Source organism: Eleutherodactylus coqui, chromosome 6, assembly GCF_035609145.1.
Source record: "Eleutherodactylus coqui strain aEleCoq1 chromosome 6, aEleCoq1.hap1, whole genome shotgun sequence".
Classification (NCBI taxonomy): Eukaryota; Metazoa; Chordata; class Amphibia; order Anura; family Eleutherodactylidae; genus Eleutherodactylus; species Eleutherodactylus coqui.
In genome coordinates, this window is record NC_089842.1 from 6,417,022 (window position 1) to 6,443,251 (window position 26,230).

A 26,230-nucleotide genomic window follows, 5' to 3' on the forward strand; every position below is an offset into this window, starting at 1 on the left:
CTCTTGAGTACTCACACTTTAGATGTTCAACTTCCCACCGCACTGGCTTTCTCCTTGTTCCTTTCTGGTTTCTATCGCAGGGTTCCCTGGACTAAACTAGCTTAACTCTGCCCATTCCCTACCTTTTATACTGCCAGGCTAGTTCAACCTGTGATGGGGATACAAACTACCAATCCCAGACCCTCTATTCTTGCTAAACCTGGCTAAACACTCCCCCGACTGTTGCTAGGTGACCTGTAAACACCAGGGGCTGGAGAATATTGTCAGACACATAATACATTGGAGAAATATGAACAATAATGTCATAATTTTTTACACTTCTTAAACATCACATTAAGACACGACTGTAAGGCTATAGTCGGCATAGAAAGTGCTGGAGTACCCAACGCTGGGTATACATAAGAAATAACATTATATCTGGCCATTATATGACTTGTATCCTACGGTTATCACCAGTTTTCCTCTTTGCAAGCTTCATCCCTAATTCTTAGTTCTTTCTGATCTGGTGGGTGTAGACTGCTACTATGATGTCTCCATACACTGTACATATAGGAGAGCAAGATCTCTTCTCTGTCTCTGATCTGGTGGGTGCAGACTGCTGCTATGATGTCTCCATACACTGTACACATAGGAGAGCAGGATCTCTTTTCTATCTCTGAGCTGGTGGGTGTAGACTGCTGCTATGATGTCTTCATACACTGTACACATAGGAGAGCAGGATCTCTTCTCCATCTCTGAGCTGGTGGGTGTAGACTGCTGCTATGATGTCTCCATACACTGTACACATAGGAGAGCAGGATCTCTTCCCTGTCTCTGAGCTGGAGGGTGTAGACTGCTGCTATGATGTCTCCATACACTGTACACATAGGAGAGCAGGATCTTTTCCCTGTCTCTGAGCTGGAGGGTGTAGACTGCTGCTATGATGTCTCCATACACTGTACACATAGGAGAGCAGGGTCTCTTCTCTATCCCTGAGCTGGTGGGTATAGTCTGTTATGATGTCTCCATACACTGTACACATAGGAGAACAGGATCTCTTCTCTATCTCTGAGCTGGTGGGTGTAGACTGCTGCCATGATGTCTCCATACACTGTACACATAGGAGAACAGGATCTCTTCTCTATCTCTGATCTGGTGGGTGTAGACTGCTGCTATGATGTCTCCATACACTGCACACATAGGAGAGCAGGATCTCTTCTCTATCTCTGAGCTGGTGGGTGTAGACTGCTGCTATGATGTCTCCATACACTGCACACATAGGAGAGCAGGATCTTTTTTCTATCTCTGAGCTGGTGGGTGTAGACTGCTGCTATGATGTCTCCATACACTGCACACATAGGAGAGCAGGATCTCTTCTCTGTCTCTGAGCTGCTGGGTGTAGACTGCTGCTATGATGTCTCCATACACTGTACACATCGGAGAGCAGGATCTCTTCTCTATCTCTGAGCTGGTGGGTGTAGACTGCTGCTATGATGTCTCCATACACAGCACACATGGGAGAGCAGGATCTCTTCTCTATCTGTGAGCTGGTGGGTATAGACTACTGCTATGATGACTCCATACACTGTACACATAGGAGAGCAGGATCTCTTCTCTATCTCTGAGCTGGGGGGTGTAGACTGCTGCTATGATGTCTCCATACACTGCACATATAGGAGAGCAGGATCTCTTCACTATCTCTGAGCTGGTGGGTGTAGACTGCTGCTAGGATGTCTCCATACACTGTACACACAGGAGAGCAGGATCTCTTCTCTGTCTCTGAGCTGGTGCGTGTAGACGGCTGCTATGATGTCTCCATACACTGTACACATAGGGGAGCAGGATCTCTTCTCTGTCTCTGAGCTGTTGGGTGTAGACCGCTGCTATGATGTCTCCATACACTGTACACATAGTAGAGCAGGATCTCTTCTCTGTCTCTGAGCTGGTAGATGTAGACTGCTGATCTGATGGCTCTAATAAACCTAGATACACACAGGTTTGCTTTTACATATACAGGATCACATACATAGGTGCTATTACATATATACATAGTCATCTGTGATGTCCTTCTTTCTTTTGCTCCCAATGACCCATGCCTGTCTTACCTCCCCCACTGCACTTGAATGGTTCAGCTTCCCTCTTCTATCCCATGATGCTACATTAGACTGCATACTTTGATTGAAGTAGAGGTAACCTTTCCTCTTGGGAGAGTCTTACAGGTCATACAATGCTACTTGGGAAAATGCTGTGCAAATGAGTGATGGAATAATCCTCCATAGTGTTAGCTGACTCATAAGGTGGCTTCCCTTCAATAATGTTCAACCTTTTACCAGGCATTGCAACATGGCTGGAGATGTAAGACAAACTAGAATCCCCCTATCCAGACAGCTGTTTCAGGGTTGTTGCTCCTCATCAGTGCCAGGGAAGTAATGTTTCTCCTTGTGGAGCGTACCACTAGGTGGCGCTGTGGAGGATTATTCCATTGTTAATTTGCATAGTTTTCCCAGGCAGTATTGCATGGCCTAATTTACTCCTCTCCCTCTATCCTTATGCTTCTCTCCATTCCCCCGTCTTCACATTGATGGCCTCTCAACCAGCCAACCAGAACCCAACTGTAGGCTGATGAAGGTAAAACCTCTGACACAGCGGTCTGCGCACGGCTACCCTGGCTTATCTCTCTATATCTCCAGTCAGGTTGCAAGGTGTGTTAATAAAAGGCTGGCTACTGACTCATAGGGTAGCTGCCTTCCATTAGGTGGCGCTGTGCAGCATTAGTCCTTTGCACCGGTTGGAGTAGGGTAGCTGCCTTCCATTAGGTGGCGCTGTGTAGCATTAGTCCTTTGCACCGGTTGGAGTAGGGTATCTGGCTGGTATATGTTGTCCTATGGATGCATACATTCCTGCAGCGCTTGCAGCTGATGTTATTTATAGTCGGCGTCACCCGAGATGACCGCCAGTTAAAGTGCTTCAGCCAATCCTCGGCCAGCAAAATAGACAGCTGGAAGTGGACAATTATAAGCGGTCTCTTCTGCACACGAGGGCCGGGAGGGCCGGACTCACTTACTTCTAATGCATGCTTTGTGGCAGCTGATTGACATCACAGTCGTCCTGCCGCCATGATGAATGGCGAATATTTTTTATAATGGTTGTGCAGCGTAAACGCCAAAGCATTTCCTTCAGCAGGTATGATGTCCTCTTATGGCTTCTGGGCGGGTTCTGCGCCATATACGTGCTCGCTGTATACAGGGGGCTGGATGCTCGTATCTTCACCTTCCAGTATCTTTCCGCTCGGAGGGTAAATTATCAGTAATCTATTTAGAGGTTCGCACGGCTTCAGCTGCTGCCTAATGAATTCAATTCTGCGCAGTTATATTTGGCAGAAGCCCTCATCATTCTGGTCTGCCGGAGGGAAATCACATGGCTGCTGACAAGATGTCACATCATGCCATAGACAACTCCGTATGATGTGGGGGCAGGGGGGCAGGCGTCAGCCTATGGGAGCCGGGCGATCGGCGTCTATAAAGAGGGGCTGAGGTGATGATCCTTCACCCCGCCTGACCGGTCGGTGCTGCTAAATACTTGTATTGTCCATGAAATAACAGTTTTGCAGCATTTTTCCTATCACTATGTTGCTCCGTTCCTCTGTTATTCCTCCTGGAGATTCAGGAATAAATTGACAGCTGGGTGTTACCAGTTGGGGGTGTGTCCTTCCATTCTGACAGTGTCCAATCAGTACTGACTCACCCCTTTTGAGAAGGAGAGCGGTAACAACCTGTTGTCCAATTTATTCATACATTTCCAAGAGGAATAACAGAAGAACAGCTCAATGCAGAATTGAAAAAACACATGCTTCAAAACAGTATTTTTACAGGTGAGTGCGTTTTCGGTCAGTGCAGGTGTAGGTGACCTTTACATCAGGTTTTGGGACTCCAACAAATCCCCAAAAAGTTGGAAAAATCTAAATGCATGTAACCAACCTTTCAGAGGACCCCCATCAGGTGACCACAGTGCTACATGGCCCAGTCCCTATTTGATGTGTGTACCCTGCAGAAAAGGTAACCATCGGCTCTCCTGCCATGTCTCCTTTAGTAAATCCTTACATTGCCCATGAAATATAAGCATCTCTTCCGAGTTTTTCCATTCCTCTGTTAGTCTTCCTGGAAATGTATGAATAAATGTATAACTGGGCATTACCAGTCTAACACTGTTCAATCAGTGCCCAGAGTGTTGGACTGCGTAGTGACCCTGTTGATGTGGGGACTGGTAATGCCTAGTTGTTAATTTGCTTGTACATTTCCAGGAGGAATTACAGAGGAACACACTATGTACAGTATTACAGCTGGCCTTGCACGTAAGATAACTGTCTAAATGCTTGTTAGTTAGCTGTTGGACAAACGTGTATTTAACTATCTCTGGATCTGGAAAGGGGACTCAATCCCCGTTGTAGTGATCAGCGAGCGCCCCCCCCCCCCCCCCCCCCCCGTGGTCAGATCCCCAGATAACGTACAGGTGGATAAAAGTAATAAAGTAATCATTATTCACCTGTCAAGCCCCTCGCTGGTTCAGCATCAGTGCTTGGGTGGTCCCTGCTAGTCTTGGCTGCATCAATGACCGTGACCTCTGCAGCCAATCACCGGCCACGGGGGTCTTGTGCCATGCAAGCTACTATCACTGCAGAGGCAAGTGAATGGCTGCAGCGGTCCCGTGCGTGTACAGGCACACCATTACTGCAGCAAAGCAAACAAAGCCCACCGGGGCATCTGGGGCGGACGGGGATGTAAGAGGGGAGTTCAGTTTCTTTCTCTTTTATCACATTTCTTGATGTCCAGCTAGTTTTTACAGATCCCAACAATCTTTTAGACGTTTCCAGCATTCAGGACTCTGGATGAAAATGTTGTGACTTGTTCGCCATAAAGGCGAACAGCAAGTGTCCTTGTACGGAGCGGGCCTGATCCCTACACAATGGGTGGCAGCTGTCTTTGACAGTCAACACCCGTCCATAAGAGCGACTATCGGAAAGAACGCCAATCATGGCCATTAAAGGGGTTTATAGGGCAAAGTTAGGATTTTTTGAAAGTGGGGAGAGAAAAATGAATAAACATAAAGGTGCTGCAGCTGGCCGGCCCACTTCACTCACGTGCTGCAGCGGGCTGCTTCACTCACATGCTGCGGTGCTGCAGCGGCCCGGGCCGCTTCACTCACATGCTGCGGTGCTGCAGCGGCCCGGGCCGCTTCACTCACATGCTGCGGTGCTGCAGCGGCCCGGGCCGCTTCACTCACATGCTGCGGTGCTGCAGCACGCCGGGTCGCTTCACTCACATGCTGCGGTGCTGCAGTGGCCCAGGCCGCTTCACCCACATGCTGCGGTGCTGCAGCGGGCCGGGCTGCTTCACCTCACATGCTGCGGTGCTGCAGCGGGCCGGGCCGCTTCACCTCACATGCTGCGGTGCTGCAGCGGGCCGGGCCGCTTCACCTCACATGCTGCGGTGCTGCAGCGGGCCGGGCCGCTTCACCTCACATGCTGCGGTGCTGCAGCGGGCCGGGCCGCTTCACCTCACATGCTGCGGTGCTGCAGCGGGCCGGGCCGCTTCACCTCACATGCTGCGGTGCTGCAGCGGGCCGGGCCGCTTCACCTCACATGCTGCGGTGCTGCAGCGGGCCGGGCCGCTTCACTCACATGCTGCAGAGAGAGGGCTGCTTCACTCACATGCTGCGGTGCTGCAGCGGGCCGGGCCGCTTCACTCACATGCTGCAGCGAGAGGGCCGCTTCACCTCACATGCTGCGGGGCTGCTGCGGGACAGGATGCTTCACCTCACATGCTGCGGCGGGAGGGCCGCTTCACTCACATGCTGCGGTGCTGCAGCAGGCCGGGCCGCTTCACTCACATGCTGCAGCGAGAGGGCCGCTTCACTCACATGCTGCAGTGCTGCAGCGGCCCGGGCCGCTTCACTCACATGCTGCGGTGCTGCAGCAGGCCGGGTCGCTTCACTCACATGCTGCGGTGCTGCAGTGGCCCGGGCCGCTTCACCCACATGCTGCGGTGCTGCAGCGGGCCGGGCCGCTTCACCTCACATGCTGCGGTGCTGCAGCGGGCCGGGCCGCTTCACCTCACATGCTGCGGTGCTGCAGCGGGCCGGGCCGCTTCACCTCACATGCTGCGGTGCTGCAGCGGGCCGGGCCGCTTCACCTCACATGTTGCGATGCTGCAGCGAGACGGGCCGCTTCACTCACATGCTGCGGCAAGAGGGCCGCTTCACCTCACATGCTGCGATGCTGCTGCGGGATGTGCCACTTCACTCACATGCTGCGGCGGGAGGGCCGCTTCACCTCACATGCTGCGGTGCTGCAGCGGGCCGGGCCTCTTTACTTACATGCTGCAGCGGGCCGGGCCGCTTCACTCACATGCTGCGGTACTGCAGCGGGCCGGGCCGCTTCACTCACATGCTGCAGCGAGAGGGCTGCTTCACTCACATGCTGCGGTGCTGCAGCGGGACAGGCCGCTTCACTCACATGCTGCAGTGCTGCAGTGGGCCGGGCCGCTTCACTCACATGCCGCGGCAAGAGGGCCGCTTCACCTCACATGCTGCGGTGCTGCAGCGGGCCGGGCCTCTTCACTTACATGCTGCAGCGGGCCGGGCCGCTTCACTCACATGCTGCAGTGCAGCAGCGGGCCAGGCCGCTTCACTCACATGCTGCAGAGAGAGGGCTGCTTTACTCACATGCTGCGGTGCTGCAGCGGGCCAGGCTGCTTCACTCACATGCTGCAGCGAGAGGGCCGCTTCACCTCACATGCTGCGGGGCTGCTGCGGGACAGGACGCTTCATCTCACATGCTGCGGCGGGAGGGCCGCTTCACTCACATGCTGCGGTGCTGCAGCGGGCCGGGCCGCTTCACTCACATGCTGCTGTGCTGCTGCGGGACGGGCCGCTTCACTCACATGCTGCGGCAAGAGGGCCGCTTCACCTCACATGCTGCGGTGCTGCTGCGGGACGGGCCGCTTCACTCACATGCTGCGGCGGGAAGGCCGCTTGACCTCACATGCTGCGGTGCTGCAGCGGGCCGGGCCACTCCACTCACATGCTGCGGTGCGGCAGCGGGCCGGGCCGCTTCACTCACATGCTGCAGCGAGAGGGCCGCTGCACCTCACATGCTGCGGGGCTGCTGCGGGACAGGACGCTTCACCTCACATGCTGCGGCGGGAGGGCCGCTTCACTCACATGCTGCGGTGCTGCAGCGGGCCGGGCCGCTTCACTCACATGCTGCAGCGAGAGGGCCGCTGCACCTCACATGCTGCGGGGCTGCTGCGGGACAGGACGCTTCACCTCACATGCTGCGGCGGGAGGGCCGCTTCACTCACATGCTGCAGCGGGCCGGGCCGCTTCACTCACATGCTGCGGTGCTGCTGCGGGACGGGCCGCTTCACTCACATGCTGCGGCAAGAGGGCCGCTTCACCTCACATGCTGCGGTGCTGCTGCGGGACGGGCCGCTTCACTCACATGCTGCGGCGGGAAGGCCGCTTGACCTCACATGCTGCGGTGCTGCAGCGGGCCGGGCCACTCCACTCACATGCTGCGGTGCGGCAGCGGGCCGGGCCGCTTCACTCACATGCTGCAGAGAGAGGGCTGCTTCACTCACATGCTGCGGTGCTGCAGCGGGCCGGGCCGCTTCACTCACATGCTGCAGCGAGAGGGCCGCTGCACCTCACATGCTGCGGGGCTGCTGCGGGACAGGACGCTTCACCTCACATGCTGCGGCGGGAGGGCCACTTCACTCACATGCTGCGGTGCTGCAGCAGGCCGGGCCGCTTCACTCACATGCTGCAGCGAGAGGGCCGCTTCACCTCACATGCTGCGGTGCTGCTGCGGGACGGGACGCTTCACTCACATGCTGCGGTGCTGCAGCGGGCCTGGCCGCTTCCCTCACATGCTGCACTAGTTCTTATTTTGCTTCACATGCCTTCATTTCCACTAATAATAAAGTTTCCTGGAGTTTCTTCCAAACTCTCCCCCCTTTGACTCGGAGGCATAAGAAGTGCGAGTCCTTGTGAAAGCTCTGTTGTGCGGATGAAAAATACATCTTGTTACTAAACATCCAGCAGCTGGAGTCCAGAGGGGCCGCTGAATACAGGACTTGTATTATAGAAGAAGTACAGGAGGGGCCGCAGGGCGACAGAATGAATGAGACTGATAGATGTCAGCGAACGTAAGGAGGACCCGCCAATCTGCAAGGAGACAACAAGACACGAAGTCCTAGAGAAAGATACGACACTAGGAGATGAAGGAAGGAAAAGTGAAGAGACTCCTTTACTTCAAGTGATTGCCAAGGATGGGCGCAAGTTACTCAAAGGACTCCATTATACATTCCGCGGCGCAATAATATCCAATCTGCGTGACAACAGCGTTATTGAGGAAGTGGTGAGGCTCATACTGAGCGGTTGTCTAATATGCATGATGAATAATGATCGGCGATGGAGGCCAGAGACAGAATGCAAAGTGTTGGTGAGGGAGGTAAAAACCAGTGAACCCCTTTCTGCAGTGAAGCCCAGCATCCTAGCAGAAGTTTGTTATAAGGATGACTAGTTAAAGGGAAGCTGCCACATTGTATCTGCAGGAAGCAGAAGGAGCCGAGTAGTTTGATATTTAGGTTTATGGAGAAAGATTCAGTACAGCTTGTAGTTTATGCCTTTAAATAGCTGCCGATTCTACACTGAGGAGTCCAGTGGGCGGTCCTATCAGTGGCTGAGCGCTATCTCTGGACACGCCCACAGGACTCTGAAGAAAGAGCAGAGATTTGCAGCAATAAATGTCAACTTATACAGAATCTTTCCGTACAAACTGATATACACTCCTGGTCAGTAACATCCCTCCCCTAGAAGTTGTCAGAATGCAATGTGATTGTAACACTGATATAAGTGATTACAATATCAAAGCAAAAGCATCATTTATTGTGGAGAACCGACCCCTGGTAGGGAGGCTCTAGTACCCTGTTGTACCACCTCTAGCTTGGATACAAGATGTGATACAAGTGGGCATGGAGGCTCTAGTACCCTGTTGTACCGCCTCTAGCTTGGATACAAGATGTGATACAGGCAGGCATGGAGGCTCTAGTACCATGTTGTACTGCCTCTAGCTTGGATACAAGATGTGATACAGGTGGGCATGGAGGCTCTAGTACCCTGTTGTACCGCCTCTAGCTTGGATACAAGATGTGATACAGGCAGGCATGGAGGCTCTAGTACCCTGTTGTACCGCCTCTAGCTTGGATACAAGGTGTGATACGGTCGGGCATGGAGGCTCTAATACCCTGTTGTACCGCATCTAGCTTGGATACAAGATGTGATACAGGTGGGCATGGAGGCTCTAATACCCTGTTGTACCGCATCTAGCTTGGATACAAGATGTGATACAGGTGGGCATGGAGGCTCTAGTACCCTGTTGTACCGCCTCTAGCCTGGATACAAGATGTGATACAGGCAGGCATGGAGGCTCTAGTACCCTGTTGTACCGCATCTAGCTTGGGTACAAGATGTGATTATGGGCAGGCATGGAGGCTCTAGTACCCTGTTGTACCGCATCTAGCTTGGGTACAAGATGTGATTATGGGCGGGCATGGAGGCATACAGGTTCTGTATGGTATCCTGCCACATATTGCTCCACATTTGCTTTAACTGAGTGTGCAAACTCTTGGTTGTCAAAGTTGTCGTCCTAGATGCTGGCCAGGCAGCCACAGATGTGTGACAATGTTGTGGGGGCTTCCTGGGACCCCCTTGTGTGTGCGGCCGAGCATTATCCTGCTGGAAGCCGCTATGAGAGGAATACATGTGGCTGCAGGATGTCCTGAACATACCGCTGAGCTGTCATTGTCCCTCGTACCACCACTAGGGGGGACCGATTGTCGTATGTGAGGCCCCCCCCGACCATCACACCAGCAAGGGGCAGTGTCCCACTCCACTGCAAAGACAGGATTGAGGCGCTCACCCCGAGGTCTCCAGACACTAACACGGCCATCATCGGCGCCCAAACTAAACCTGGATTAATCGCTGAAGACAACCAAGTTTCACTCCGTAGCGTCCAGTTTCATTGTTCACGACGTCACTGCAAACGGATGAGACAGTGGCTGTCAGAGGCCGTACATGTAATGGGGGCAACGAGACTAAATGTTCTTCAGCCAAGTGCCTGGAGATGGTTGACAGACAAAGAGGTGTAACGATGGCGCCTCCTGTCTCTGGATGGCAGGCAATGAAACAGTTGGAGCTGCTGGTGCTTGTCGGATGACCAGACGCTCCTCTCTACTGGTGGTCTGTAGGGAACATCCTGAGCCCAGTCACCTTGTGTGCCCCCATCCACTGATCCCAACACCTCCTAACAGTCTGGTCAGACGCTCCTCTCTACTGGTGGTCTGTAGGGGGCATCCTGAGCCTGGTCACCTTGTGTGCCCTCACACATCCACTGGTCCCAACACCTCCCAACAGTCTGGTCAGACGCTCCTCTCTACTGGCGGTCTGTAGGGGATGTCCTGAGCCTGGTCACCTTGTGTGCCCTCACACATCCACTGGTCCCAACACCTCCTAACAGTCTGGTCAGAACGGCCCCATTGGGTGACAATTCATCGATACAACCATCCAGCTTCTCACATCCCAATAATGCGCCCCTCTCAGACTCTGGTAATGGGGTGAAATCTCTTCTCTGCGTCGTAGAGGCGCCTAGTGGTCAACAAGCTCTATAGAAGCAGAAGAAGAGGTCACTACACACAAGGAGCCTCAGAGAACCTTTTATAAACCAAGGGGGGCTTTACCAGACTTTTCTCTGGAGGGATGCAAGCAACCTCAGCCAAGGCACCGCTATGCCTCTTCCAGGCAACGCTGGGAGAGCGGTTACCTGTATATGTGTAACGGACTGAAGAAGTCGTCACTCGTGACGCCATCATTCCTTCACACCATTGATTCTCTGACAGTAGAAAGAAGTCCACACTCTGTTAAAAACTTTAAAAACTCAATCACTGGGAACGGGCAGTGACTGGAAAACTTCTTGTTTGCAAGATGCAGCTTTACACGCCAGTGCATGAAAAACAGTTTAGAAGACTGTCAGGGAAGAGGACATGGGATGAAACGGGGCCTACAGTTCCTCTCTGTATGACTCTGCTCCTGGGCGCACACACTCCGGGATGCAGGATAACACCGGACGGGGACACAACACTCCGCAGACACTCACTTGCGACTTAGTAGCTTAATTGCTGCTCGGCGGACTCCTTCTCCTCTCTCACTCTTCAAAGGGAGTTCCTGGAATTGGGAACACCAGGATACCTCTCCTCAGCTTCCATCCCTTCACCACATGAGGGTTGGGGGTACCCCCATGTGGCCGGCACATTCACTCCACTCCCAACCGTTGAAGAAGATTGATCTCTTTTGACTACCCAGAACTCTGTCACTCACTCCTATTTATCTCCTACAATCATCATGTGACTAGACAAACTTGTTACATTTCCCAGGCACATGCAGACATTAACCTCTTACATGCTGCAGCCGTGCAATACCGATAACTGAAGACAAGACGCTTTGCACAGTGCAATCACCTAAAAGACATGACATGTATGACAGTTATGCAGGGGCCAGACATACGTGTTTTGGGCCACTACAATATCATCATGCCTGCAGATCAGATTGCTAAGTGGAGTAAATTTTTTGGGAGGGTCTTGTTTCTAAGGAGTACACACTGCAGCAAAAACGGTGTGATCACTTTATTCTGTGGGTCGGTACGATTACTACAAGACCAAATTATACAGGTTTTTAGTTTTTTTTTTTCTGTATTAGGGCTCATGCCCACGGTCGTGACGGGCTCCGCAAGCGGAATACCTCAGCGGGGGCCGTCACAGCACCCCCCCCAAAGAACCCATACTCACCTCCCGGATCCGCTGTGTGAGTCCCGTGTGACGCACCGCTGCGCATGCGCAATACAGCGTATGATGCATCGGCAGTGTGATATGACGCGGCCGACGGTCAGCAGAGATGCGTATTCATGTGATATTTCCGCTGTGCTACAGCCTGACGGCCGGCTTACATTGACTACAATGGAAGCCGGACACACGTATTCCCGCGGCAATTAGGACATGCCGCGGGTTATTTTACGCTGCGGAATTCCACAGCCCCTGATAGCTGCGGTGTACGGCCGTGGGTCTCCAGCCGGGGGCTTTAGCCCTTATTTTTAAAACAAAATATCTTTGAAAACCCCACAACTCTGTTCTGCTGCCGTAACTTTATTCCCATCTACATAGTTGTGGGGCTCATTTGTTGCGACACAGGGTGACCAAAAAAGCTCAATTCTAGCGTTGTGTAGCTTCTTTTCTGACAACGTTCACCTTCTGATAAATAATGCGTTACTTTGATAGATCGAACTTTTACGGACGCAGCGATACCGAATATGTTTTGGGTCTCTTTATTTCGATTTTCGTATTATAAATAAATTTTTTTTTTTTCTTACTTTTATTACCTTTTTATTAATAAAACTTTTTTTTTTTAACTCATTTTTACATTTTCTTTCAGCCCCCATAGGTAAGGTGAACAGATTTTCCCAGGGTGAAAGCGGAACCAAGGGGTGTGGCCAGGAGGCGGGGCTTATCACGATGTATGATTTTTACCTCTGACTGTATAAAAAGTACAGCGTCGTTTGTAAAAAGATATGGAGCGAATACCGCAGCATTTCTGCACCCAAGAAACCATTGGGGCGAATTTAGAGTAGAAGGCAGCCGCATATCCGCATCTGATTTCATACAGTGTGGCGCTGCTCCATCACCTCCTCCGAAGGCTTCACGCTGCCAGCACTCCCTGGCTTCCAGTCCCCGGCGATCTGTAATGACCTCACCCGGACCAGCGGCGCCGCACCAGACCAGCATCCCCTAACCAGCATCCCCTAACCAGCATCCCCTGACCAGCATCCCCTGACCAGCAGCGCCGCACCTGACCAGGTCGCTGGGATCCGGAAGCTGGGAAGCGCTGACAGCAGGAAGCCTGTGGAGGAGGTGGAGAACAGCTGATTTCCAGTCCCAATCCGCACCAAGGGTAACAGTTTTTTGGATGCGTAAATGCTGGGAATTTGCAGCAGAGCATTTCTGCTGCGGACATTGCACGGCATTTCCGCCACGTGTAAACATACCGTAAGTCAGCTTGAGGTACGTTGCCACGTGCAGAGTGGCCTCATAGTAATAATGTCCCCTATATCAGCCCCCGTAAGTAATAGTGACCGCTGCAGTGGCCTCAGTAGTAATATTGTCCTCTGCATCCCGCAGCACCGCTAAGTGATTACCAGCCAAGGAGCCGCAGCAGCCCGACTGGTAATCACCTTCATGGCGACCCAACGATGCAGAAGCAGGACAGACATCCCAATAACGGGCAAAAGGCTGCCCTGCTCTGGAACCCTGGGGACAGTGGGGCACGGGGTCCCAAAGCAGGCTTGTCTTGCCTAAATTGGGACATCTGGTCACCTTACCATAGGGGACTTGAACCTGTAGTATGATGTAATACCATAGTATTACATTATATCCCTCTCTGACAAGCAGTCTACCAAGGGACACCACAGGCATGGCTTCATCAGTGGCGGCGCTGGGAAGCTTCAGGAGGCTGCCGGCTGTCACGGCAGTAATGACCTTGGACAGCACTCTGCCCTCCAGTGGTGTGCGTGGAAAAGACGTTCAATGCACTGGAGGATCGCTACTTCCCCGAAGTGGTGCAAGGCGGTTTTGTTACAAAAGCGCCTCGCATCTGCAGCAGAATCGCAAGTTGGCAAGCGCAATATCGGGCTCAACCGAGTGAAGTTAGCCTAAGGGGTTAAAATCTCTTGAAAGCAGTAGGGCTCGTTTCACGTTTGCTGCAGTGGCTTTCCTGAGCCCGGCTCGCTCCATCCCCAAGGACTTTAAGAATAGAGCCTTACATATGATGAATACAAGGATGTGTCTGTATGAGCGGCGGCGGCGGTGGATGTAGAAGGCGCGCGTATCGCTTAATGTGTGATCGAAGCCTGAAATGTGATTTTTCTAGGTTACATCTGGCAAGTTATCCCCTCTACTCTTCCTTAGTCAGACCTCATCTGGAATACTGTGTCCAGTTCTGGGCACCCCACTTTATAAAAGACATAGACAAACTGGAGCAAGTTCAGAGAAGAGTTACCAAGATGGTGAGCGGTCTGCAAATCATGTCCTATGAGGAACGGGTAAAGGATCTGGGAATGTTTAGCAGAAGAGAAGGCTGAGAGGAGACTTCATAGCGGTCTACAAATATCTGAAGGGCTGTCACAGTGCAGAGGGATCAGCCCTATTCTCATCTGCACAAGGAAAGACTAGAAGCAATGGGATGAAACTGAAAGGGAGGAGGCACAGATTAGATATTAGACAGTGAGGGGGATCAATGAGTGGAACAGGTTGCCACGGGAGGTGGGGAGTTCTCCTTCAATGGAAGTCTTCAGAGGCGGACAGACATCTGTCTGGGATGATTTAGTGAATCCTGCACTGAGCAGGGGGTTGGACCCGATGACCCCGGAGGTCCCGATGACCCTGGAGGTCCCTTCCACCTCTACCATTCTATGATTCTATGTTTACGGCTTTTCGCTAATCAGCCATTATTTTCTACTATCATGCTGTTAAGGGAAAGTATCGGCTAGATGTTCTGATTTCACATTTTTGGTCGCACTAATTGACTTATGAAAAACAACTGGATTCAACCCGAAAGGCCGCTTCTAAATGATTCCCGCTTTTATTCAATATGCAGATTAATTCAATACTCATCAGAAATGTAACCACTATTTTAATTGACATCCTGACAATTGGACAAAAACCCTTAGCGTTCCCCCATATAGAAAACGGTAATATACAGCACTGTGCAAAAGTGTTAGGCAGGTGGGGATATAACGCTGCAGAGTGAGGGTGAACGCCACGGATGGGTTTCTGCTGCGTTTCCCGCAGCTGTTAGGTTCTATTGAGCCTAATGGCTTTCCTGCTGCCAATGATCACATGCAGAATTCTGCCCCGGATTTCTGCAGCGGGAAAAAAAATGGCGGCATGTTCTATTTTACAGCGGATTTCCATGGCGGGAGGTCTCTCTTAATATAGTATTAATGGAGACAGTGGAAATCCGCATTCAAATTCCGCGATCACTCGCGTTTTTAAACACGATACTCCTGCGGCAGAATTCCGCAACGCTCGTGGGCATGAGCCATAAGAACGCCTTCATAATAGAAGGGTTAATAGTTTCTTTTTGTCACTTAACAGAATGCAGTGACTGAACAAAAGAAAAATGTTAATTCCATCAGTATTTGGCGTGAACGCCTTCACCTTCATCAGTTCTGCTAGATGAACACAGTCAGGGATTCTGTAGGATTATAGTCAACTGTATGACTAACCAATTATACCAAACAGGTAATGGTGATCGTTTTCATATGGAGGGTGAAACAGTCATTGACTTAAACTGACACAACTGTTTAGATGGCCAAAAGTGGGCAAGCAACAGCAAAACTGTGCTACACAGGTGAGGTTGTGGAAGACAGTATCATGTCACAGGGGATATACCACAGCATGACCGAGCGCAGCAACAAGACACAAGGTACTTCTACTACATCAACAAGGGCTTCCCAGGCAAACCTTTCAGAACAGACTGGGGTTTCACAATGTGCTGTTCAAGTTCTTTGGAGAAATGGTCAACATTGATGTGTGTAAATGCAGCGGTCAGCCAAGAAAACGGGGCAGCAGATGAGAGACACCTCATGCTTACTTCCGTTCTAAATCAGAATACGTCCAGCAGTACCATCAGCTCAAAACTAGCGAAATCAGTGCGACCCGGGGACATCTAACCACTGATCAGAGAAGTCTGGCCAGAAGAGGTCTTCATGGACAATTTGTGTAGAAACCAGGCCAAAAGGCCCAACTACACACAAAAACATAGGAACTGAGGGCAGAAAAATGGCAGCCGATGCTCCAGACTCAGGAGTCACAATGTGAAATACTTGGCTGTAACAGAAGGCAGCTTCTTTGGTTATGGGCAGCAGAGCGGAACAACAACGAGTGTCTGTATGACAGAAAGGGAAATCTAGAAACAAACGAATCACTGAAAACAGCCATATACTTCCTGATACAGGAGGCCAGATATCTGCAAGCAGCAGTGTAGCATGGGGGAGAGCGATACAATAATGAGTGTCTGCAGGCAGCAGTGTAGCATGGGGGAGGGCGATACAATAATGAGTGTCTGCAGGCAGCAGTGAAGCATGGGGGAGAGTGGTACAATAATGAGTGTCTAGGCAGCAGTGAAGCACGGTGGAGAGTGGTACAATAATGAGTGTCTGCAGGCAGCAGTGAAGCATGGTGGAGAGCTGTACAATAATGAGTGTCTGCAGGCAGCAGTGAAGCATGGTGGAGAGCGATACAATAATGAGTGTCTGCAGGCAGCAGTGAAGCATGGTGGAGAGCGGTACAATGAGTGTCTGCAGGCAGCAGTGTGGCATGGGGGAGCGCGATACAATAATGAGTGTCTGCAGGCAGCAGTGAAGCATGGTGGAGAGCTGTACAATAATGAGTGTCTGCAGGCAGCAGTGAAGCATGGTGGAGAGCTGTACAATAATGAGTGTCTGCAGGCAGCAGTGAAGCATGGTGGAGAGCTGTACAATAATGAGTGTCTGCAGGCAGCAGTGAAGCACGGTGGAGAGCGGTACAATAATGAGTGTCTGCAGGCAGCAGTGAAGCACGGTGGAGAGCGGTACAATAATGAGTGTCTGCAGGCAGCAGTGAAGCATGGTGGAGAGCTGTACAATAATGAGTGTCTGCAGGCAGCAGTGAAGCATGGTGGAGAGCTGTACAATAATGAGTGTCTGCAGGCAGCAGGGAAGCATGGTGGAGAGCTGTACAATAATGAGTGTCTGCAGGCAGCAGTGAAGCATAGTGGAGAGCTGTACAATAATGAGTGTCTGCAGGCAGCAGTGAAGCATAGTGGAGAGCTGTACAATAATGATTGTCTGCAGGCAGCAGTGAAGCATGCTGGAGAGCGGTACAATAATGAGTGTCTACAGGCAGCAGTGAAGCATAGTGGAGAGCGGTACAATAATGAGTGTCTACAGGCAGCAGTGAATCATAGTGGAGAGCGGTACAATAATGAGTGTCTGCAGGCAGCAGTGAAGCATGGGGGAGCGCGATACAATAATGATTGTCTGCAGGCAGCAGTGAAGCATGCTGGAGAGCTGTACAATAATGAGTGTCTGCAGGCAGCAGTGAAGCACGGTGGAGAGCTGTACAATAATGAGTGTCTGCAGGCAGCAGGGAAGCATGGTGGAGAGCGGTACAATAATGAGTGTCTGCAGGCAGCAGTGAAGCACAGTGGAGAGCGGTACAATAATGAGTGTCTGCAGGCAGCAGTGAAGCACAGTGGAGGCTTCGTACAAGTTTCTGGCTGCATTTCAGTACACAGAGTTGGGGAATTTGTCAGAATTAATGGTGTCCTCAATGCTGTGAAATTCAGGCCGATATTTAATACCATCAGGGAGGAGTCTTAATGGCTCCAAAATTATTCTGTCAACAACCCCGAACATAGAGCCAATGTCACTAAGATCTTCAGGATAGAGAAGAACAAGGAGTCCTGGAAGTGCTGATTTGGCCCCCACGGAGCCCGGATCTCACATCATCCAGTCTCTGGAGGATTACATGGAGAGGCAGAATGATTGGAGCGAGCCGACATCCACTTAGTTCTCCAGGATGCCTGGAAGAACCTCCCTACAGACTGCCTTCAAAAACTGTGTGCAAGTGAACCTAGAAGAATTGATGAAGATGAAGGGCGCTCACACCAAATACTGATGATGTTACATTTCTCTTGTATTTAGTTTCTTTTGCATTTTGATTATTGCAAAAATGAACTATTAACCCTTCTGTTTCTTAAAGCGTTCTTACTCTGCAGCATTTTTTCCACACCTGCCTAAGACTTTTGCACGCTTCTGTACTACAGTACTTTCCATTAGCCTCCTTGTCGCTCCAGTGTTGTCATCTTAATACAATGAGTTGTCGTCACTTATGGTGTCACCTGACCCGACCGCAGTGCCAACCGCTGCCTCTATGGTTGATATATCCATGCGCCAAAGTCTGAACAGCGGAGCGGTTTCGCTGAAAGTCATAACGAACGTCCCCCAAGCGTTACATGTGTCCCATCTGAGCCATGATCATTGATCTCATTCTGGGACATCAGTATTTTCCACCCCTTCACTTTCCCATGATGCTCATTTGTGTCCAATCTGATTTATGAACAGAATCCAAAACTGTGAATCTGTGTGTAATTCTGGCATTCTGACGACCGCTGGGAGGATTCGCCGCTGTTCCAAGTCTTCTCTCGCTGAAGATAATGGTCCTCATTGTCATTAGATGGAGCCCCAGAGTCTTAGAAATGGCTTGATAAAGTTTTAAAACTTCTGGAATTCGCTGTTCCTCCGCATGGATGGGCTATAACAGCAGACCTCTGGTTTCAGCGCCATTGCGTCTAAGAGAAACTTAGAGGGCAAAAGAGCACAAAACTTGTATCACTGAGCAGCGGGAGAACATCTCCTGGTCAGATGGATGCAGATGTCAGTTGTTGGTGGGAGGTGAGAATTTGGTGCAAGCAGCATGAATCGCTGACCCCTTCCTGTCAGCCGGTCGGAACATGTCAGCGCCTCCATCTAATGTGCTTCCTGTCCACAGAACAATTTCATCACCTAATCTACGCCAAAGGAGTCCGACTTCGGCTTTTTGCCTGTGCACCTCCTGTACTAACCTGAATTCTGCTGGAAGCAGACAGCTCCGTTCTTAATGTAGTGGCTGGGCTTGGTATTGCAGGCCAAGTTTCCATTGAAATGAATGGCCTGTAACATCAAGCCTGGCCACTAGAGTAAGAATGGAGCTGTCTGCTTCCTGCAGAAATCATCTCAGTGCACAAGCCTGGCCAATAGCTGATCAGCGGGGGTCCCAGGCAGCGGATCCTCTGCCAATCTACTATTAATGACTTATCTTGGCCATCATTAGCTTACAACTTACAACGGCACATGTGGCATCTCCCTGATCGCTGGTTGTTAATAGTCTTGCGTATTCCGGTTGCTTCCAGTTTTTACGCTGTAGATCTCCTCCGTTGTTGCAGAAGTAATAAGTCACTGATGTGATTGTTTTCTCTTGGTCTCCTTCCAGGGATTCAGGGGCAGCATGGTCACTTACCCAAGGAACAGAAGGTCATGGTCGGCGCTAATGCAACTCTTCCATGTGAAGCGCACAGTCACGATGACTCCAGCACCCCCACCCTTCAATGGTTGTATGTAAGTGACCACCGATAAGTATCACATTGTTCTAAAAGAAAGCGGGAATTCCTCTAAAGCCGGCGGAATAACGAGGAACGTTCCGGATAGCGAGGATAGCAAAACCCTGAGCTGCGAGGTTCAACATATAAGCTTATATCCGTCCCGTTCTATTGGGCACAGAGGACTGGACATGACATCACAGGGACGCAGGGACAGAAAGCAGTGATTGCAAGTTTGTGTCTTTCTCTTAAGTTGCTTCTCTACTGGGGGGCAAAGTGCTACTTAAAGGGGTTGTGCCAAGATGGACTCCCTGTACTTGAACGCCATAGAGCGGGACCCAGCTCGAAGCCCAAGAATGGATGTCTCCTGTTCTGGGGGACCTTCTGCTGTCCGGTTACTATAGGACAGCAATTCCTGTGAACGGCCATCCTGTAATGCTACATTTGCCCTGCAGAGGTCACATTCTCAAGGGGTTATGCATCTTGACACAACCCTTTTAACTACAGGATGTAACTAAAGTCCTTGAGTGGGAAGCCGTTTACGTCCTATGGATGGTGCGGGCTCAGAAGCATTGCCCCTCGCAACAGCGGAGATCGGTGAGAACACCGATCCCCGCTGTTAACCCCTTACATGCCACAATCGATCTTGATTGTGGTATCTGTAGGGTTAACAGAGGGAGGGCGCTTCCTCTGTGATGTCATCAGCTCCCCACCATGTGATCACCGAGGGCCAATGTTGCCATGACAAAGTCTTGCTGTTCCATCCTGGATCTCCTGTCTCCAATGGCCCTTTACTGCTTGCTTCTACAGTGACGTCCGGGTCTGCCCTGGCCCAGGATCACTGTTATTAGTGATAATACATTGCAGAATTCTCATAGCATCGCAGGTTCAAGTCCTCTACAGCAGGGGTCCCCAACTCCAGTCCTCAGGGACCACCAACAGGTCATGCTTTCAGGATATCCTATGGTAAGACCACCCGTGGCAATGTCTGAGGGCCAACAATAATTACATCACCTGTGCAACACTGAGGACATCCTGAAAACATGACCTGTTGGGGTCCCCGAGGACTGGAGTTGGGGAACACTGCTCTACAGGGACATAAAAACCTTAAAAAAAAGCAAACTTTAAAAACTAGTAATACAAACCCCTCTTTTTTGCACACTTTGTTGTCGTAGCATCCATGACCCCCCGTATCGTACATTGGACACCCTTTTTATCTTGCATGGCAAACGCTGTAAAAAACACACAAAAAACTAAAAACGGAGCCACAAAGCTTTTTTATTTAAAAGCAATGCAATTAAAGAGATAAAGAAGCGATATGTACCCCGAGACGGGGGCAATAAAAGCTGCAGCGCGTCACGCAGAAACGCTCCATCCGGGAAAATAAAAAGTTATGGAACTTTGACCGCAGCGATGAGAGATTTTTATTTTTTTTTTGTGGAAAAAGCTAAGAATAGATATAAACTTTTGGTGTCGCCGTAACCGTCCGACCCGCAGAAAAGGCATTTATGCTTCATGATTGGCGCTGGAACAACAAAAAATGGCAGAATTGATGTTTTTTCTCCCGGCCCTCCAAAAAAAAAATTTCTACAATACATTATTTATACTCAAAAAATGGTTCTGATAAAAACTAGAGCTCGCCGCACCAGAAGCCGGCGGCCCCCGTACGGCCCTGGGGACGGAAAGCTGAAAACCTGGCCCGATCTGGTGCTTGGGAATGTGCGATGTCAGGAACGCCTCCCATCACTTCAGGGAAGCGGCGCTCCTTCGGTGCGGGTTTCAGCTGCGGAGGATCAGCAAGTGTTACCCATAGTTCTCAATGGGAAGCCTGGCATCGCACTGGCGTGGGCATCGCATGCTGTGCATTGTGTTTGCCAGCTCCACTAAAGACAATGAGCGATGTGTTCCGATGGAATGCCCAAAGATGGGACGTGCTGCCGGAAAAAATCACTCATTGAAACGAATGGGGTTCATATTCGTGCGCGCTTAGTGCGCTTCGCAACGTACAAATCTCACAAGGCTTTTACACAATCGCCTACTACTTGGGCTGCCCTGCCTGGCAGTGGAAACAAGTACAGTAAGTAGCGCGGATCCACCCACAGGAGGACGCGATCGCAGTCCGCTCAGAGCGCAGTTCCCACACATCATACTCGTCCGCAGGAGCCCTGATAGAGAAAATCTGCAACAGACCCGCCATCTTTGCGCAACAAATTGACACATAGCGAATTGTGAAATCCACAACGCAGGGAAGTCGCAGCATGTGGATGAGAGTTAGACAGCTGTATCCACTTCTCGGCTTCTGTATGCCGCGCAAATCGGAAGGTGAAATCCGCAGCATTTGTGTCCTGCGTGAATCTCCTCTGGGGATGCGTTCACACGCAGCAGCACGTCGCATCAAAATACACGCAATTGGTGCGAATCTGCAGCAGATTACACTCTGTTAATTCATGCGGCCGAGTGCGCGACTATGCGAGCCGCTTCGGGAGGAGGTTGCGCATGAATGGGGTCTTTTCCGTTCCTCTGAGTATTCAAACTCAGCGCAGCGGTGGGATAAGTCCTGCCCGATCTTTAATCGCCCGTACTATTAGCGAGCGAGAATCCCGCTAATGAAAACACAACCATTGAAATCCAGGGTTTCGTTTCACCCCGTTACACAACCGCGATTATCCTGGCCGTATAACGGGACAGAATCACTCCTGTGTGCAGAAGCCCTAAATCTGCATCGGATCTGACTCATGTCAGCACCCGATTGGAGGGAAATTTTACCCTGAAACGGCTGTCTGTACCTGGAGTCGGGCTTTGCTTTTAATTCCCGGTCATTGTTACAAGGCTTGTATAAAGAGTCTGACTTTGTCTTGAAGGAATGCTGCCTTCCAATAGGTGGCGCTGTGGAGGTTTTATTCCATCTCCCCTATTTGTAAATAGTATTATTTTACACGCTTTGATTCACACGTGCGATTTTATTAATTGGATGAACAGTCTGCAAAAAAACTGCAGCATGTCACATTTTGATGAGATTTTTGGGAGTCTTTGGGTGCGAGGAAAAAAAAGCTGAATTACATTTGTTGGATGCGATTGCCGTCCGTTTTTATTGCATGTAACCATTTTTAAAAAGGAACACTATACTGTCTCCTTAGGGAGATACCTAGAAGGTGAGTGAGGAGACTTATAAGGCCATGCAAGCTCCTCTGGGTAATATGCAAATAAGGGAGATGCAATAATGCCTCTACAGCGCCGCCTACTGGATGGCAGCATTCCTGCAAGTCAATGTTAGACTCTTTATACAAGCTTTGTATTAGGTGGCGCTGCAGAGGTATTGTCCCATCTCCCTTTTTTACACTATTTGGACTATTATGTGCTTGATGTTACGGCTAATCTGCATCTGTAGGAAGCTGGCAGCGGCAAAAACATCATCAAAGGCCAACGACGCACACGAGCGGAGAGTCCATCCATATGCTACCCAAGTAACCCACCGGCTCGGCCCGGACAGCCGACACACAGGGCATGAGAAAAACTCACCGCCCGCCTTGCTCTGATCTGATGCGCGGACGAGACTCGCCCATTCAAGTCGATGCGGCGCCGCGGGCAACTTATCGGTATATTTTATGAGAGATGCAGGAAAAAAAGAACCGGGCCTGTATGGGAATCATACTGAAGTTAAAAAGCCGAACCGCATACCGATGGCACACAGCTGCACACATATTGACCCCGTAACACTACAGGAAGATGTTAACCCCTTACATGCTGCATTCAATGTTGATTGATGCATGTAAAGAGTTCACATAGTTAGCGCAGTCCTTCTGTGACATCATCAGCCCGCCACAATGTCATCACAGTGGGCCAATGGGTTGCCATGGTAACCAGACACCCTTTCCTGGCGTCCAGGTCTGCCATGGCATCTGATTGTTAGCGATAATGCATTGCAGTGCAGACATACTGCAGGGTATTATCACAGCAATCCTACAATTGTGGGTTTGCGTTCCTTACAGGACATAAAAAGTGTGTTAAAAAAAAAAAGAATAATAAAAAAATAAAGATAGTAAAAAAAAAAGTGGAAAAAAGCTGTTTGCACCCCAAAATGGTATCCATAGAAACCACAGCTTGTCACACAAAATACATCCAGTCGTCCCAGAGCGCCGTCCATGGAAAACTAGAACCGTTCTGGCACTTTGAATGCAGCGATGCAAAAAAAAACTATAATATTTTTAAGAACAAAGGGTTTTTATTGTGGAAAAAAGTTGGTTATTGTCGTATCAACTGCAGAAAAAATGTGTCCTGCCCTGAGGGCTCATTCACACCAGCGTATGGGTTTTTACGGTTGCCCCCACGAGCTGTAAAATCACGAGAATATAGAAAAACCGCCATCAGGTCCCGATCTTAATCAACGTTTTCTCGCCCATTCACACGGCTGACTGCGGCGTCCGGGCGAAAAATACTCGGCTGCCGGAAAATCCCTCAATCGGCCGGCAGAAATCCTCGAAATGACTTCTAATGACTAAATAGAGGCGGCGGTCTTCTTTTGCAGCACCGGTCGCGGCTGAACTGCCTCCCAGCATATCTCATCAGCCAATAGGACAAGACCTTTCCTTTCCTGCAGCGTGAAAACAGTTGCAGATGTTCTATTTTTGACGGCGCCATATTTTTACGCCCCCGAAAATTGTGAATGAATGCGTTGGAATCCAATGCCTCACATGGTCGCCATTTTTGCACGCCGGTCCAATCGCTCGTGTGAATGAGGCCTAATGCTGTAAAAAAACAACGGCAGAATCTAGGCGGTTTTTTTTCTCCCTGCCCTCCAAAAAAGTTTAAATGAAGTTCTACAAAACTACATGCGAAAAACAACCCTCGTACGGCCGTGGGGGTGGAAGAGTAAAAAAGTTATGGTTTCGGAAGAGTGGAGATGAAAATCCTCCCAAAAATCACTGAAGCCCAAAGCAGGTAACGTCCTTAAGGGGTTAAAAAATGGGCATTTTTTGTGGCTGCAACACGGACAGGTTTTTCTGTACACTCGCACGCGCCTATCCTAATGGTGTGGATTTTGCCACGAACTTCACCTGCCGCATAGCAAACTCCTGCCAGGCTGCCGGGTCACGATCATCTGCATGTCGCTTCTGGTTTGTGGATGAGATTTGGTGAAACGTCGTCCACGAGGCTCATACTGGAAGTGCTGGGGCAGGAGGGACCCCGACTGTGGTTCCTCCTTTATAGTCCCGTTCTCCTATATATGGGTAGGAGAAACTTGTAGGGCCCCAGAGGCTCCAGAGCCCAGATGTGGCTGCACCCTCTGCACCCATTAGGCTGCCTTCACGCTGGTGATAAAATCGCGGGATTTTCGCGCAACGTGAGAGTGAGTGAAATCGCGGCATGTCCAGTCTTTCTGCGTTTAGATTTTTTTAATCTTCCATGTTTCCTCCTTTTATCGCATCGCACAAACTTGTGATCTTCATGCGTCGCGTTTTCTCTAGGAGGCACTGTCCTTCCCGATTCTAGGTGTCCACAGTCCCAGTTATCTGATAGATGATCCCCGCTCAACACACAACTCTTGCCTTTACTTGTCGGCTAGTTACTCCTCTCGTTTTGGTCCTAGCATGAGGCATCGCTCTAAGCTTCAGTCCCCGAAGGGGAGATATGCCACGGCAAACGAGATTGGTCCACGGCTCTGCATAGTCAGAAGCAAAACCGAGCTTCAGCCTCCCGCTGACCCATCTGCCTCCACCGACTACATCTCTGCACACGCCTCTCTCTCTAGACTCTGCCCCCCCAACTACTCCTAAACCCCCATGAGACCACAAGACACAAGCTAGGTGAGACCCCACAACACAGCTTGTTAGCACTTACACAGAACACAAGACCGTTACACAGAATGGACCTACTAGTCTTGAGCTACTCTAAAGACACCCCAACTCCGGGCCACTACATAAGCACATGCAGTGTGATATTAACAGGGTTGTCCAGGCAGCGCCTGCTGTCAGTGCCGTGATACACCGGGGTTGGAGCAGAAGCCGCTGCTCCGTCCCTGTGTAGTGGCCGATGCTTGTAATTACAGGTACAAATCTCATTTCTATCAATGGGAGTTGTGGTTGTAACTGCAGATTGGCGTCTCATTGAAATCAGTGGGAGTTGCACCTGCAATTCCAAGTGTCGGCCACTACACAGAGGTCGGAGCAGCGGCTTCCACTCCAACTACAGGGTATCCCAACACTGACAGTTGGCGCTGTCTGTAAATCCCCTTTAAGGACTCTAGGAAGTGAGCGACAACCATCGTGATCCCTCTATACATACACCCTGTAACATCCGATGCCATTAGTTAATCGCTGCCTCTCCCTTTTCCATAGGAGAAGGAGGGAAATCACATCCTTTTTACCAGTGGGCCGAGAGGAACCTCCATAGAAGAGTCCGAGATGAAAAGTCGCATCCAAATCAAGAGGAATACGCAGCTGGTGATTAAAGACGTACAAATACGGGATGAGAAGCTATTTATTTGTCGGGTTGAGGACCAAAATGGTGAAGTCAAGGAAAGCCAAGTGCACCTCAGGGTCTACAGTGAGTCCTGCTTTATAGAACTGGTGGCTGCAAAAATAGTGGCCGAGGGTTCCCTCTGTAGGATCCCCAAAAGTCATTGTTAATGACTTTTGTGCGAACGGCGCTGCATAAATGTGAGCATTTCCACTATTTACCGAACCAATTTTTGCAGCGTCATCCTAGATGAAGAATAAAAACACTCAGCTGGCGATTAATCTCCATTTACGTTGGCCAATCACTGCTATGACTCGGAAGCCTCAGTACAGTCACTGATTTGGTCCTTAAGGGGGTTGTACCATAATTACAAGTTATCCCTTATCCACAGGGGGATAACTTGGTGATCAGTGGGGGTCTCATTACTGAGCCCCCCCCCCCCCCACCAATCTCAAGATCGGGGGTCCCACACCCCACGCTCTTCTCACTGTGGAGCTACTGCACCCCCCCATAG

At 50.5% G+C, this 26,230-nt stretch overlaps 1 protein-coding gene across 1 annotated transcript in view; it reads left to right on the forward strand.

Annotated features, from left to right (window-relative positions):
* The window catches only part of MCAM (melanoma cell adhesion molecule), a 66,866-nt gene that overhangs the window by 15,639 nt on the left and 24,997 nt on the right, over positions 1 to 26,230 (forward strand). The window contains exons 2-3 of the mRNA XM_066606099.1: positions 19,155 to 19,279; positions 25,596 to 25,803. Of these exons, the coding sequence (XP_066462196.1) occupies positions 19,155 to 19,279; positions 25,596 to 25,803 (333 nt within the window). The remainder of the gene's footprint in view (positions 1 to 19,154; positions 19,280 to 25,595; positions 25,804 to 26,230) is intronic.